Genomic DNA, 15,775 nt, shown 5'->3' with positions numbered 1-15,775 from the left:
CCTTCTCAGAAGATTTTATCTGGAAAATGGACAATGAGTGAGGATTAAAGGTGATTAGGTCATGTGGACCGCTCTGCAAGTGAAAGACCCTGACCAACTGGCTAAATTTGCACATTTTTTAAGGCAGACTTTAATTAAAAACTGAGCAAAAAGACTGAACATTTAAACTGAACAAAGGTGTGGCTTGTTTGCCTGCTTGTTTGGATTTTTTGCATTTATATCCTGCCTTTCCTCTAAGGAGCTCAAGGTGGTGTACATAGCTTTCTTCTTCCCCAGTTTATCCTCACAACAACCTTGTGAGATTGGTTAAGCTGAGAGGCAGTGACTGGACCAAGGTCAACCACTGAGCTTCAGGTCCTTGTCTGACACTAACCACTACACGATCCTATAAATGTCTATGTAGAAGTCATACACTCCAACACCTGGAAGCAAAAAACTGGGGCACCATCTTCCGGGATGCCATCTTCCTGTTTTTCCTTGCAAGAGAACAGTTGCCATTTTGGGTGCCATGATCTCATGTGATTTTGCACCGCAGTCCCCCCCCCCCCAAAAAAGCATGCACATTTTGGGACACCTTGTGAAATCACAGCCCCCAAATAGTGCTCTTTTAAGAGGAAAATCAGGTGCAAAATTGTGCAAGATCACCACATCCAAAATGGTTACCATTCTCTCGTGAGAAAAAACAGGATGCCCCATTTTTTCCAGGAAACTTGTGGGGTATGAGAAGTCTAGGGTCGCCATATTTCAAAAACTATAAACCAGGACACCTCAACCAGAGCTTCTTTTATGAAGACCCCAAAAAATTGTTGAGCTTTTTTCTTTCTTTTTTTTAAAATGCATTTTTTCGATTAACTTGCCAAACATCCAGGACAAAGTGCCACATTGCGGAAATTCATTTCTGCCTTTGAAATTCCAGTAATGTCTAGACGTATGGCAGCGTTATGAGAAGTTGGCCCGCTGAGTTAAACGAAGCTTACTTTCAGAAAAGTGTGTATATGATTGCCAACTCAAAACTTAAACAGGACTTGGACTGAAGGAGAAATCTACATTTTTATTTTTAACTCACACAAAGGCTATACCATGGCCGGACTTATATAACCTATATACAAAATTTTACCCCTTTCAGAATTAGCTTTAGTCTAGGTTTCTGCTGCAGTCAGGCAAAATCTCTGCTGTAGGGGAATTAGCTTGTGGCCCTCCAGATGTTGCTGAACTTCAACTCCCATCAGTCCCAGCCAGCATGGCCAATGGTCAGCGATGATAGGAGTTGGGAGTCTAGCAGCATCAGGGCCAGCTCTGCCATTAGGCAGCATGAGTCAGGTGCCTCAGCAAGGGGCAGGTCTGCAAGGGTGAGGTGCTGGCAGACAGGGCTGTGTGTGCTACCTGGCCTGACCTGGCCTGCATCTCCCAAATTAGCCTGCTGTTCTGTTTCCAATGTTGAAGTAAGATTTCACATCCTGGCTAGTCAGCTTTTTTATATGAAATAGGAGAAGGCACTCTCTTTTCTTCTGAGGTGTTTTGAGGACAGGGCGGAGCTAGCCCAAGACCTACTGGATCCCAATCCAGTGTCACTACCATCAGACAATGGCATCAGGCCCAAAGCATGGATTCCTGAAGCATAACGATATCAATGGCTACCAGCCATGATTGCTGAATGTAACATCTGAATGCTGCTTGTGGGCTTCCCAAAGGCACCTTGTTTGGGTCACTGTGAGAGACAGGATACAGTACTTAATAGTACTGATCCCTGACCCAGCAGGGTTCTTTTTCTTCTTTGTAGCTGTTTTGTTCAATTTGTTTTTGTCCACCCATACCAATTTCCAGAGTTGAAAGGAAGATGAAAAGGCCATATTTAAACAAGACCAATCTGCTGCTCTGCACTTTAAAAAACAACAACCAGGCAAATGGGTTGTGTTAACTGCTGTGGTGAATTTCTTCTTTGGGCTTGCCTCCCCTTTCTCAGTGTTCCCACTTGGTGCTTTTTTAGCATGGCTGTGGAATTGCGTGAGGAACCCCTTGCCTCATTCACAGAGCAGCCGGCTGCCCTGTGCCAAGATGCCTATTTCCAACACTTTGCTGGTATTCCCTTTTTTTCCCCCTCGCTCCGTTGGCAGAAGGTTTGTTTGTGCCACCCTGGAGTACTCTCTATGTACTGTATGCGAAGTTCGCCGGACAATCCAGCAGAAAGGAGGCGAGAAGGAGACACAAAACTACAAGCTCTGACAGAATATGAGAGTTGGCACAGGGGGTGGAAAGAAGCCCATCTCTTTCTCCACACTTTGACTCCTTAAGAGCTGTGTGGGGAGTGCACACCTCCGTCTGATTGACCTGAAACGGTGCCAGTGCAGTTTAGGGAGGCACTGCTTCTGCTACTAACACCCAGGCAGCTATCGGAAATTCCTGTAGGCCAGCTGCTGAAGGAATCCACTTCAACTCATCGCCACTGGTCTGCAGCAAATTCATGATGTAGACAAACCACGCACCTTGGGAGAGTTGTATTTCATACCGTAAATTAAACTGTGTCACTTCCCTACAGCAAGACGGCTCTGGATACCGTCCCAGTTCGGTCTCTTTCATGTATCCCACCCCCCTTTCTTTGCAAGTTTGTGCTTACTCAGCCACTTTGATGCTCTCTCCTTTCCCCCCCCCTCTCTCCCCACTTTGCCCCCACCCCATACTGTCTACAGCTTCTGTGCCTTCTCTCCTCCTTTCCTCCTCCCCATTCCTTGGCAGCCCCACCTCTTATGCTTTCACCCCTCCTTTTCTCCTCCTCCCTCACAGTTAGTGGCTTGAAAACTTTTTAAAAGCTCTTGCAGCGCTTCAAGTTAGGATGAAAAAGGGGTTTTTGTTTTGTTCGGTTTTTTAAATGAGTTCTCAGCGCTTTTCTTTCAGGAAAGGGGGAAGGAAAGGACGTCACAAGACAAAAGAGCAGGGGACTTTTAAAGTTTAAATAGGCAGGTTGGGTGCCTGAAGAAGTTTCTGCCTTTTGAGTTTTAACCCTCTGAGGAACTTTGTTTGACTTTCTTCACTGCTGACAAGCAAGGTAAGGATGGGAAAGGGTTTGGGTTTGAGCGGGGGTTTTTAACTTCAAGTTAGTTCCAAGCAAATCTTTTCAGAGGACTGTGATTACCTCAGACTTTAAAGAAATGAATATTTTAAGTGCAAGAGTTTTACTACTGTTCTTAAAAATAAAATAAAATCCTGTTACAGCTGCAAGGACTCCTCTGGGTGTCCCTCTTTGGGGGCACATTTTAAATGTACCAGAATTTTATCAGATAAATGTATTTGGGGGAGAGATATCATTTATTTCAGTCGATTTAGGTGCTTCATTTTCACACTGTAACATTCTATTTGCCAGGTTTTTCCATCTCGTTTACCAAGGGAGCCTGTTTTATCGTACCTCACCCCATATAACAAAAGAAATTCTTTCTTTGGAAAGAGCATCTAACTTTGGGGCACAGTAATCACACCACAACAGGGTTGTGATCTCTCAGTTGCTTTGAAAGGGTCACCAAGTTAAAGCAGTTAGATCCTACCTCAAGTATTTCCAAATACCCCCTCTCAGCACACGCGTACACACATTTCACTTTCATATGGAAATCATGGCTTGTCTTTAATAGTTCATACAATGCAAGGTCCTTAATTAGGGGCTTTGTTCAACTGCTGCATGGGCTTCTGTTAACTCGTAACGGGATGTCTTTCAGGCGGCCTTTGCTTATTTCCTCCTTATTTGCTATTTTGAACAATTGAGCTAAAAATTGATGGGGATTTCAAGGGAATCTGTACAGTTAGTGTTCAACCCCAGATATGGACTGTGTGGAAGGGATCTTCTATCACCGCAGGCTGGCAATGTTTGCGAAACCTTTTGGTTACTCTAGACTGAAATTGCGTATTACCAAAGTCTTTCAGAGAATATTGTCTCTGTCTGCATCAAGCTACATTCCTGCAACCTCTTATGAAAACCATAGTGCAGGATTGGAAAGGAAAGAGTCTTGGCTGGTTTTTTTTCCTTTTGAAGGTATAGGAGGGAGGCTCTCAGAGTCCCTGCTATGAGTAAGCTTCTTGTCAGGAAGGGAAGAACTAATTCAAGGCAACAAAAGTGGATTTTTAACATCACTCCCCCCCCCTTCAACTTTCACACACTTTTATGCCCAGTTTCACCTCTCCGATCAGGTTCTGCTGTAGTATACATCGCTAGTCCTTCAATCTAGTGCATTGTGTTTTAGAAGCAGAAGAATGTTCACAGAGAGATTTGTTAACGCCAACAAGGTCAACCAACAGAGGAACATGTCTCTGTGATTTCAGAAATCTGTTTGTTTCTCAGGGAGGAAGGAGCTGGGGGGGGGGGGGGAGAGAAGGAGCTGACCTGCCTTGAGCTTCCATTCAGCCATATTAACATCTGGAGTTTTGAAGCCTCCAGACTTTGAAACTGTTTACAGTAATGTTTGCTGGAGGTTGGGGGGGGGGCGCGGTTGGCCGTGTTCAAAGCTAAACATTGGCGCAGAGCCATGATACCTAACTAGAATACAAATGGGAGAAGGATGAACAGGCGGAATTTGAAAGGGTCAAGGGGAGATGATGGGGAAAAATCTGAGATTTTAAGAATAATGCACTCTGTACCAACCATGATAAAGCAGCAATCATTAGCAATTATTGTTCATCACTTGTAAGCGTGCAAAAGAACAGTACTGTTCATCCTTTCAGAGAAGCTCTATGAAGTGGGACGCTTCCCATTTTATATGAGGGGGTGGAAAGGGAGCCTTAAGGAAAAGCAATCTTAGAGAGTGGTTAACTGAGCAAAGAAGCAAAGGGGCCTATGTATCTTTGCTCAGAATTTATTTCAGGGAGATGTGCAGCACAATCCTCCTGTATTTAATGGGTCTTCCTTGGTGAGTGTCTTGCTGCTACAACTTTGCAGTAGAAATGAGCTCAGAATTGCAGTCTGACTCCCCATATCCTACACAGTCAGTCCCACAGAGTCAAGTGGTTTACTCAGAGTTACTACTGCTTAAAGATGCACGCACTCAAACAGATGCCAATCAAGTAAACACAGAGCTCCATCCAGCAGGCAATGGCTCTCCTATCTGGCCTGAAAAACAAGCTGTTTTTGAAGGAAATGCACCTTGGGATTGAGTAGAAAGGCACTTGCATGGATGACATCTGTTCACCACCAAGTAATATTTCTGAGTAAACAAATAATCTCCTCGAATCATGCATAGATTGGGCTATCTGATATGTTGTTTGCAGGCATTTTTATGAATGATTACAGGGCTTCCTTACCTGTTGACCTCAGTACCACAGTTGAAACTCCTCATGCTGCTTTTCCTCCTTGCATTTGACTCTCCCTGCATCTAACAAAGGAGCTTGGCGCCTTATGCCTTAATCTTCAAGGTGTTAGCTGGACTCCCTGTTGATCTCATGCTTTGGTAAAAGTGTGTGTGGGGGGGGGAACCTCGCTCTCAGTTATTGGACAGACCTTGGAGATTCAATTTTGGGACTAAAGAAGGGGAAGAGCCTTATTGTCCCATTTCTCTGCCTACTGATTTTGGTCCCAAATGTAGTCCCTTTAGTGATTGATTGCATTTCTTTTTATCTCACCTTGATCCAAAGAGATCAGGAGGTATGCAAGGTTCCTTATCTCCCATTGAATATTCACAACAACCTTGATGGGTAGTTCAGGCTGACAGAAGGTGACTGGCCCAAGGACACCCAGTGTTCTTTGTAGTTCCAATGGGATTTGAACCTGAGTCTGTGCAGCCCAAGCCCACTGCTGTAACCACTGCAGCCCACTGCCTCTGTAGTGAAATCCTACACATTTAAGACCTTTAGTGTCTCAGCTGGAGCTGGGTTTGTAGCCTTGTTGGACAGTAGGAAAGGCATTTTGGGTCCTTAGATTTTTTTTTTTAAAAAAACCCAACAACTGGCAGGGGGTTGGACTCGATGGCCCTTGTGGTCTATTCCAACTCTATGATTCTATGATTCTATGATTCTATGATCTAGGCAAAATGTCTTTTCTGGCTTGCATGTGAAATTTTCTGCTATTTTTCTCTGCTCACCAGATCTCATTTTCCATATCCAGTCTGGTCCTCATTGGTAAATCACTACCCATATCTTTTCTTAAGAAGTTCTCATGCAATTCCTGACCCTCTCTTTATTGTGTCCTGGTTACTCTTTGGAAATGCCTACATCTCACATGCTTGTACTCTGTTAGAATTCCAACAGGTAGCTGGCTGAAAGCACAAGTAGTCCCAGTTTTTTTCTGTAGGATTTTATGTGAACCAAAGAACTAGCCAGCCAACTGCAATATGCGCACATGCTCCCCACCACAATCCCTCAGGACCATGACAAATCCTTCCTTCTGACCTTCTGACATTATGCTCAGTCATCATCCTAGAACACTGAAAATGTCTTGTGTGCCCTGGAAAACATGAGCCATAAGTTATGGCACACGGCACAGCTTCACTTTCCCAATTGTGGTTTGCAGATCAAATTTTTCCTGCATATGGTCACTTAAACGCTAACCAAGTAGTGCTGCCATTATTTTATTCCTATGACATGCTCTTTTTCTGAGAAGACACTAAGGACAGGCCCCTTTTAAGATTGGATCTACTGTTCTGGCACCTCTGATCGCTACTCATTATTTGAATGGGTTGCTTCAGACGTGATGGTCCCACACAGCCAGCAGAATGTACAGTTCTTTCCCTGTTTGGCTGGTGGAACAACATCAGTGCCTCTGAAGGAGGAAAATGAGCAGAGATGTTGCACAAGCAGTGGATACACATCCACAGCGTGTGCATAACTTCCCTCCATGAGTTTCCCCAGGGGATGCAATAATCCTGCGCCACCAGCCAAGTGAAGTGGCTGCACGTTCAGCTGGTTGTTCGGGATCACCCCATGCAAAGCTTGCCTTGAGCTGGTCTCCGGAAGTCTCTGTGTGCCTGACAGGGAGCGACGCAGAGCTAGTGCTGACTGTGTGGAACTCACATCTGGTCTGGCGTAGCGAGAGCCGGATTGCGGCACAGGGAAAGGTACCTTGCATTTTCCACAGATACTTCCCAAGGACTGAGCCAGCAGCGCAGCAGCCTTCTGTATGCAGAAATAGAATGAGTAGAAATCCGGCCGAAATCATCTTTTCATCACTGGGCACAACACTGCAAACCACTGCAGACAAAACTGGGATTCCACCTGCCCAAACTATACGTTGCCAAATCATTAGTTGGTTTTTCAGCGATTGGTTCCTGAATTGTAGCCACATTTACCGTATTTTTCGCACTATAGGACGCACTTTTTCCCCTCCAAAAATGAAGGGGAAATGTGTGTGCGTCCTATGGTGCGAATGCAGGCTTTTGCTGAAGCCTGGAGAGCGAGAGGGGTCCGTGCGCACCGACCCCTCTCGCTCTCCAGGCTTCAGGAAGCTATCCCAAGTCTTGCAAGCCCGGCGGGATGTCCCGCGGGCTCGCAAGGCTTGCGGGCAGCAGCCTGCACCCAAAAGCTGGGGACAGCGGGGAGGCGCAGAGCCGCCACCCCGCTATTCCCCGACCTGATCTGGAGGCTGGCGGGGGGAGAAGCAAGCCTGCTTCTCCCCCCCCCCCAGCCCCACAAGCTCGGGGGATAGGGGGATGGCGAAGCGCCGCCATCCCGCTATTCCCCGACCTGATCTGGAGGCTGGGGGTGGGAGGAGCAAGCCTGCTTCTCCCCCCCCCAGCCCCACAACCTCCAGATCAGGTCGGGAAATAGCGGGATGGCGGCGCTCCGCCATCCCGCTATTCCCCGACCTGATCTGGAGGCTGGGGGTGGGAGAAGCAAGCCTGCTTCTCCCCCCCCAGCCCCACAACCTCCAGATCAGGTCGGGGAATAGCGGGATGGCGGCGCTCCGCCATCCCGCTATTCCCCGACCTGATCTGGAGGCTGGGGGTGGGAGAAGCAAGCCTGCTTCTCCCCCCCACCAGCCCCACAACCTCCAGGCTTCAGGAGAGCCCCACCGCCAGCCCCACAAGCTCGGGGGACAGCGGGAGAGGCGCAGCGCGCCCTTCCCGCTGTCCCCCGACTTGGCTAGAAGGCTGGCGGGGGGAGAAGCCTGCTCCTCCCCGTTGCCAGCCCCGCAAACTCGGGGGACAGCGGGAGAGGCGCAGCGCGCCTTTCCCGCTGTCCCCCGACTTGTCTAGAAGGCTGGCGGGGGGAGAAGCCTGCTCCTCCCCGTCGCCAGCCCCGCAAACTCGGGAGACAGCGGCAGGGGCGCAGCGCGCCCTTCCCGCTGTCCCCCGACTTGGTTAGAAGGCTGGCCCAGCCCCGCAAACTCGGGGGACAGCGGGAGAGGCGCAGCGCGCCATCCCGCTGTCTCCCGACATGGTTTGGAGGCTGGCGGAAGGCTTCCTCCTCCCCCAGCCCCGCAAGCTCCCAGAGCGATGCCAAAGCTGCGCGCAGCTTCGGCATGGCTCTGGGTCCCGTTCTGGGGGAGGGGGAAGCTCGGGCTTCCCCGCCCCAGCCCCGCGCCTGGCGGGGGGGGGAATAAATTTTTTTGCCTTTATTTCCCCCCCCCCCAAATCTAGGTGCGTCCTATGGACCGGTGCGTCCAATAGTCCGAAAAATACGGTATTTGGAAATATCGAAGTTCAATTGGTTATTCTGATAACTTTTCCCAATCAAATGACTTCAAAAGATCAATAATCCTGTTAATGTTTACAGTGGTACCTCAGGTTAAGAACTTAATTCGTTCTGGAGGTCTGTTCTTAACCTGAAACTGTTCTTAACCTGAAGCACCACTTTGGCTTATGGGGCCTCCTGCTGCCGCCGTGCCGCCGGAGCACGATTTCTGTTCTCATCCTGAAGCAAAGTTCTTAACCTGAGGTAATATTTTTGGGTTAGCAGAGTCTGTAACCTGAAGTGTATGTAACCCAAGGTACCACTGTACTGAGAAGTCCCATTCAGTTCAATGCTGCTTATGCCCTAGTAAGTGTGTATAGGACTTGGAGATCTATCCTGAATTGACGGAGACTAAATTGGATTTTCTATTTCTCCTGGACCTGCCCTACCATTAGGCAGAATGAGGTAGCTGTCATAGGCAGTTGATTTTGGTGTCCTGAAAAGACAGCAATTTGATAGTTACTGAGGGTTGTCCTCAACTAACTTTTACTCAGAGTAGAACCATTGACATTAATGAACCAAAGTTAGCCATGGTCATTAAGTTTTACTCTGGGTAAAAGTTCCTAAAATATAACCCCAGATTTATTGTTACTGTATTTTTACTGACATGGAGGAGGAAAGGTGCTTGTGGGATTTTCTGACTGTGATCTCAGACTAATTTTTATGTACTTCAACTTGAGCCAGAAGGAAAGAGCACCATTTGATGCTCTGACTCAGGCAGCAGAATGTCTTGGGCTGGCCCTGCAAGTCTGCCGTGCAAATATAAAACCTTCATGGGCTAGGGAGTGTTGGCTTTCTTCCACTTTCAATCCTGCATTGTTAATATTCGAACATGGAACAAGTGACTTGCAAGAAATTCAGATGCTTTTGAAAGTCATGCTTAAAAACCATTTATGCTGCAGTGTGTTGCTACATAAGTGATTAAGTCAGGGTGTGACAAGTATAAAGCATGATTTTATGCCAGCACTGCAGGAACAGCATGTTAGGAACATAGCTAACATCATAGGTGGGCCAACCTAAACATTTAGGATCAGGGTTTGATATTTATTTACATTCAGTCCTCAGTGGGGATTATAATATGAAAGCTAAGGTGGATATTATACCAAGAGTTACTTCCATGGTGTATTCACCATGGCCTTTCCTCACAATGGTCACATGCCACCTGCAGGATCAAAGGCAGCGTTGCTCCCATGTCCCACTTGTGGAGCTTCCTAGAGGCATCTGGTTGGCCGCTTTGGGGAACAGGATGCTGGCCTTTGATCTGATCCAGCAGAGTTCTTCTTGTGTTACCCAGGACTTGTGCTCAGGATCAAACCATTCAGTGCAAACCATCCAATCCCATGCATGTTGACTGAAAAATGCCACCCTTTGTTCAACAGAGCACATTTCCCAACAAGTATGCTGTGAATTGCAGAGTTCGTTCATTAGTTGCTAAATCAAAATAGTGTCACTCAAAAATTAATAAAACTAAAGACCTACACTAATGCCATGGCTTTTCACTGTGCAGTGCAACTTCTGAGTCGCCTCCTCTCCACATATGTACCCCACGCCCTCCTAAAGCTGCCCAGGAGAGTTGAGGGAAACCCCAGAGCAGATCTAGGAGGTGTAGAGGGAGAGGAGAGGGTGGGGAAGTCATATTGGGCAGCTAAAAGTTGTTGCGTTAGAGTAACTGTTTAGTTGGATACCATTCTAATTTCCCCCAAAGGGGGATAGGATTCCTTGTCTCTTTAAAACTGTATCTCTTTAGAATCTTCTGATGAGCTACTAGCAGAGCTTTAGGGATATTTGCAGTGAATAGTTTTGTTGAAAAATATTTGTGTTTTTAGTAATTCACCCAAGGAATGCTTCCTCCTGAAGTAAATACAGTATAGCCTAGAGGGGAAAAAAATAAAACTTCATTTTGACTACTAAAACAAACTTTAAAATTATTGATAATTTGAAAAGAAATATTGCTGACATAGAGTTAAACAGCTAAGACTTGGAATATATCTTCCCATATTAATTGGCCACAGAGGAATGTAATTAAAAACAAATAATCCAAAACTTTCTAGCAATAATGCTTCTTTTGTTTTCAATCATACTTTCAATCTGAAATAACACTATGCTGTGAAAAAAACAAAACACCATTAAGCCTGGAGGGAAGTCTGATAATGGCATATTTTAACATCGGCACCAAGCTAGTTAATGAAATCAAGAAGTTATTACTTGACAGTGGAATGGCTCTCTCTCGGATAGAATGAAGAAAAAGGAAGCCTTTCAAAGACAAGCTTCATAACTTTCTATTTAAACACTTGTGGCTTGCAAATCTACTTTGCATTCATAGTCACCGCACGCAACCAGGATGACTTACATGTTAAAGCTCCCACAAATGGTTTCTGCCTCTTGATGAAACCCTTCATGCACAAAACGATGCTACGCAGGGGCAAAATTCCAACATTCACCACAATGTAATGTCACCAATCACTTGTTTTGGGGAATGATATCAGGCACCTTGTCTCTCCCTCTCCTCATGAGTTATGAACACTGTCAAGCTGACAGCACCAGCCACCTGTCCCAGCAGAGAAATCAGTGTGGAATTATGTCCACAAATCCCACTGTTGTATGTTAGGTGCTCAGGACAGGGGCTACAGTCTTCACCAGACTTAATGACCCACAAACATCTGTTGGGTACATGATCAGTCTTTGGGGTGGTAAACTTAGTGGTGAAGCACATGCATGGTATGCAGAAGGTCACAGGTCCCATCTCTTTCTTGATCTATAGTATGAAAAGAAATAAACTACACAAACAAATGTGAAATTGCTGAGACCCAGTTAAGAATGCTCAGAACTAGAATTATAAGCGCTTAGAACTAGACTCATATTTATGAAAGTGGTAGATTTTCTAGTCTGTGTTTTAGCTCTACTTGCTACCATATCTCTTGCAATCCATGATTCAGGTATGACAACTCATGCATCTCCCTTTAAGAGCACACTATTTTGACTGTACAGCACGCAATACTTGAGCAATTTTTGTTGTTTCTCTGTAGGTAGCAGGCAGTGAAGATGGGTGACTGGAGTGCTCTGGGAAGGCTCCTTGACAAAGTCCAAGCCTATTCCACCGCAGGAGGAAAGGTGTGGCTTTCTGTCCTTTTCATTTTCCGAATCTTGCTGCTCGGGACAGCTGTGGAGTCTGCTTGGGGAGACGAGCAGTCAGCATTCCGGTGCAACACCCAGCAGCCTGGTTGCGAAAACGTCTGCTACGACAAGTCGTTTCCCATCTCCCATGTGCGCTTCTGGGTCCTGCAGTTCATTTTTGTGTCCGTGCCAACCCTCATGTACTTGGCACACGTATTTTACGTGATGCGGAAGGAAGAGAAGCTAAACAGGAGAGAAGAAGAGCTCAAGGTGGTGCAAAGCGAAGGGGTCAACGTAGACCTCCACCTCAAGCAAATAGAAATCAAGAAATTCAAGTATGGGATTGAAGAACATGGCAAAGTCAAGATGCGCGGGGGGCTGCTTCGCACCTACATCATCAGCATCATCTTCAAATCTTTCTTTGAGGTCGCATTCGTGCTCATACAGTGGTACATCTATGGGTTCACCCTGCACGCCATCTACACGTGTGAGAGATATCCATGCCCACACAAGGTGGATTGCTTCCTCTCCCGACCCACGGAGAAAACCATCTTCATCATCTTCATGCTGGTGGTGTCTATCGTCTCCCTTAGCTTGAACATCATTGAGATTTTCTACGTCACCCTCAAGAGCGTCAAGGATCGCATGAAGACAAAAAGCAACCCTTTCTCTCCCAACAGTGGCATGAGCCCCTCCAAGGAATGTGGATCCCCAAAATACGCCTACTTCAATGGCTGCTCCTCTCCAACTGCCCCCTTGTCGCCTATGTCTCCGCCAGGATACAAGCTGGTTACTGGAGACAGGAACAATTCGTCCTCCTGCCGTAACTACAATAAGCAAGCCAGCGAACAGAACTGGGCAAATTACAGCGCTGAGCAGAACAGGATCGGACAGGCTGGGAGCACCATTTCCAATTCACATGCCCAGCCCTTTGAATTCCCTGATGATCCTGAGAACACGAAAAAAATGGGCTCTGGGCATGAGCTACAACCTCTCAAGGTGGTAGACCAACGGCCTCCAAGCAGAGCTAGCAGTCGAGCCAGCAGCAGACCTCGACCTGATGACCTGGAGATCTAACCCTCTGCAGCAACAGTAATCCTTAACACAACTATGATATGAAATGCATTAGAAGATGCACATGTGGTGTTCATGCAGTTCCATTGGAGGTGGTACTTTAACAATCTCAGCCTGGAGATTTTAACAAACAAAAAACATTGGGATTTTTTTTTAAGTGGGAAGCTGGGGTGATTTGGAGACATACAGCACATGTTGGTATTTAAAGTAGTCAGTTTTTAAAATTTTAAATGCTAATTTTAATTTTTTTAAAACTTAGTCAACATTACAGTAGCTGGGTTTGGGTTTGTTTTGTTTTGTTTTAGAAAAGGCTATAAAATGCCTGGATATGTGTGTGTATAATATGCTGATTTTTCTAAAGAGTTTTGTTTTTGTTATACTAAAAACAAAAGTTAAACCTGAGAAAATTCTTTTGGTCAGGATGAAATGGAGATGGTATTCTTTTATTGAATAACTGGCAGTCTTAAGTCAGATTTTGATCATTTTCCTATAAAGAACATTCCATTGTTAATGTGCACTTTGAAGGAAAATTTCCTGGTATAAACTTGTCTGTGTCTATACATTCAATCATTTAATTCCTTGGAATCAATCCATCAATCAATCTACATTTCAGTTAAGGCCCACCCACTATGCTTTGCCCAGTTGTTCCCAGGGTTTCAGACAGAACAATCTAATTGATAGTGTAGGTTGGAAGCCCTGTTCTGCACCATCATTGCTTGTTATCTTACAATCACAAGCACCTGCCACCCATTCCCAGGTGTGAAATGTAAAGCTGGACACTGAAGCCATTTTTATTTGTTTAGTTTGTGTCTGATTAATGCTGTCTGCTGTCAGCAAACCAATTTATGACAGAATTCTATTAACGTAAATGAGATGTGAATGGTGAAGATGGAATCCCAGCAACTAGACTGTGGTTAAAATTGATGGGAACACTTCCACTAAGTTCAACAGCATATGGGTTAGGTCTAGTCACTGCCCCACCAACCCTTTCCAGAGCCCCGATATGCACATATCCAGTTAAATTACAACTGCTATTTAATAGAGAGATCTGTGCATACATCGGAACCCTTATATCTGTGTTTACTTCTGTGTTGTTTTTAAAGACAAGGGTGCCGGGAGTCGATGAACTCTCAAACTAATATGCACACAAAAATTCTTAAGCATTTTGGGATATTATGGGTCACTATGATGTTTACATTAAATAATTTCAGCAGTTCAAACAAGTCAAATGTTAGTTTTACGAATCTTAATATTATTCCCATGTATCCTGTAGTGGATAATTTACCATTTTTACAAAATACAGTACGAATGCCATCTTAAGAACCAAGCCCTGACAACCTTTGAAAAACTTCCACTTGCATTCCAAATAGAAGCATTGCTTGAATTGTGAGTAGAACACCGAAAGTCACATGCTTCAGAAGTTCTCGATTATTTTGCTTCATAAAAGAAATTAAGGAAGAAGAAACCTGCTAGGTTACTGAGTCCATTTCTCTGACTTGTTTTAACTTATGCTTGAATAACAGAAATGATAGTACTGGGGGTGGGGAGGGGGGAGTGTTAGCCTGCCAATAATGTGAGAGACTTGGGTACAATTTACACATCCATGTAAATCACACAGTAACTGCAGTTACCACATGATAGTTTAGGGTTACACATCATAGATCCCATCATTGATGGAACAAAGGAATGTGAAAGAAAGCACTTGATAACTGCAACCTCAGTGGATTGTGTGAATGGACCCTTATACAAACGGCTTTGAGCTGTACTAATAATATGATGCCTACATCTGTTTTTATAGAAACAAGCATATCTTGCTTGTCATTCACTTACAAATCAGTTTAACTATAACATGGTTCAGTTCAATTTTGATAGTTCATTCCTTCTCAGTGACAGCTTTGATATTTGCACATAATTTTTTTTTTGTTTGGGGTGTAAGTGAGGCTGAAAGAGTACAAGTCTAATTTATTTGAAATATATGCTAAGGAAATATATCAGTTTTTATTTTCTTTTTCAACCGCAGTGCCTTATACTTCAACACAGTTCCACAAGGAACATAGCCTTGGTTTCATTGTGTACCAGTACAGAGTTTTGGGTTAATATGCTAGGTTTTTACTAAGTTGTGTGACATTCCATGTTAAAACCATTGCCAAGCTCATTGATTGCATGTATGCCGCCATAGTTCATCAAATCACCTTGTCTGGAGAGCAAACCTTAGTCAATAAAGTTTAATTTAGTATAAATAAAATTGCCAATAGTCATTTGTGTGTGTGTGTGTATATAACTTGAAATTAGGTATTAAAAAGGCAGCGTAGCCTGCAGTTTTCATCACAGAGGTATCTCCCTTGCTGTAGAGGCAGGGGAGAAAACACACTTGCTGTAGAGGCAGGGGAGAAAACACACTTGCTGCTCAGTTACACTAAAAGCCAATGCCTTTTGAAACAGGCAGAAATTCATAGTCCTGGTTTGCTTCTCTACAGTTAGGGAAGGGGAGCTGGTTGCTGAAGCAGGTAGAGACCAGCAAGCAAGGAGCATTGGTAAGACGTTGGCAAACAGAGCTATGTGTACCACATGGCCTGTCCTGCATCCCCTAAGACAGTCTGCTGATCTGCAGCATAGGATACTGTCCTGCCACAAGCCTTGAAGTAAGATTCCTCTGCCAATCCCATCCGCTTCTGCATATGGAACGGGAGGGGGTGGCATCAGACTGGGCATCAGTGGCTGTTCAGGTTGGGCACTGGCAGAGGGCCCCATGGGCTCCAAGCTGCCCCTCACCGGCCTGACACGGCTGTGTTGCCACTTAACAACCTCCGGGTGACCATTTCAGCAGTGGGTGGACAGAGCTGCTGCTTTTGAATGGGAACTAAGGTTGGCTCCTGTCTGCAGTGGCTGTCCACCAACTTAATTTACCCAAAATGCACAAGCTCAGCTGCTGCTGCATAGCAAC

At 45.3% G+C, this 15,775-nt stretch overlaps 1 protein-coding gene across 1 annotated transcript; it reads left to right on the top strand.

The window, feature by feature from the left end:
• Positions 1–2,598: 2,598 nt before the first annotated feature.
• Positions 2,599–15,089, top strand: GJA1 (gap junction protein alpha 1). Its single transcript, XM_028723289.2, has 2 exons — positions 2,599–3,043; positions 11,670–15,089. Exon 2 carries the CDS (start codon positions 11,686–11,688, stop codon positions 12,832–12,834), a length of 1,149 nt encoding a protein of 382 aa, XP_028579122.2. The 5' UTR covers positions 2,599–3,043; positions 11,670–11,685; the 3' UTR covers positions 12,835–15,089.
• The last annotated feature ends 686 nt before the right edge of the window (positions 15,090–15,775 follow it).

The sequence above is a fragment of the Podarcis muralis genome, chromosome 3, assembly GCF_964188315.1.
Source record: "Podarcis muralis chromosome 3, rPodMur119.hap1.1, whole genome shotgun sequence".
Taxonomy (NCBI): domain Eukaryota; kingdom Metazoa; phylum Chordata; class Lepidosauria; order Squamata; family Lacertidae; genus Podarcis; species Podarcis muralis.
The sequence above is the reverse complement of the archived record's forward strand: the minus strand, read 5'-3'. Positions and strand labels throughout refer to the sequence as shown.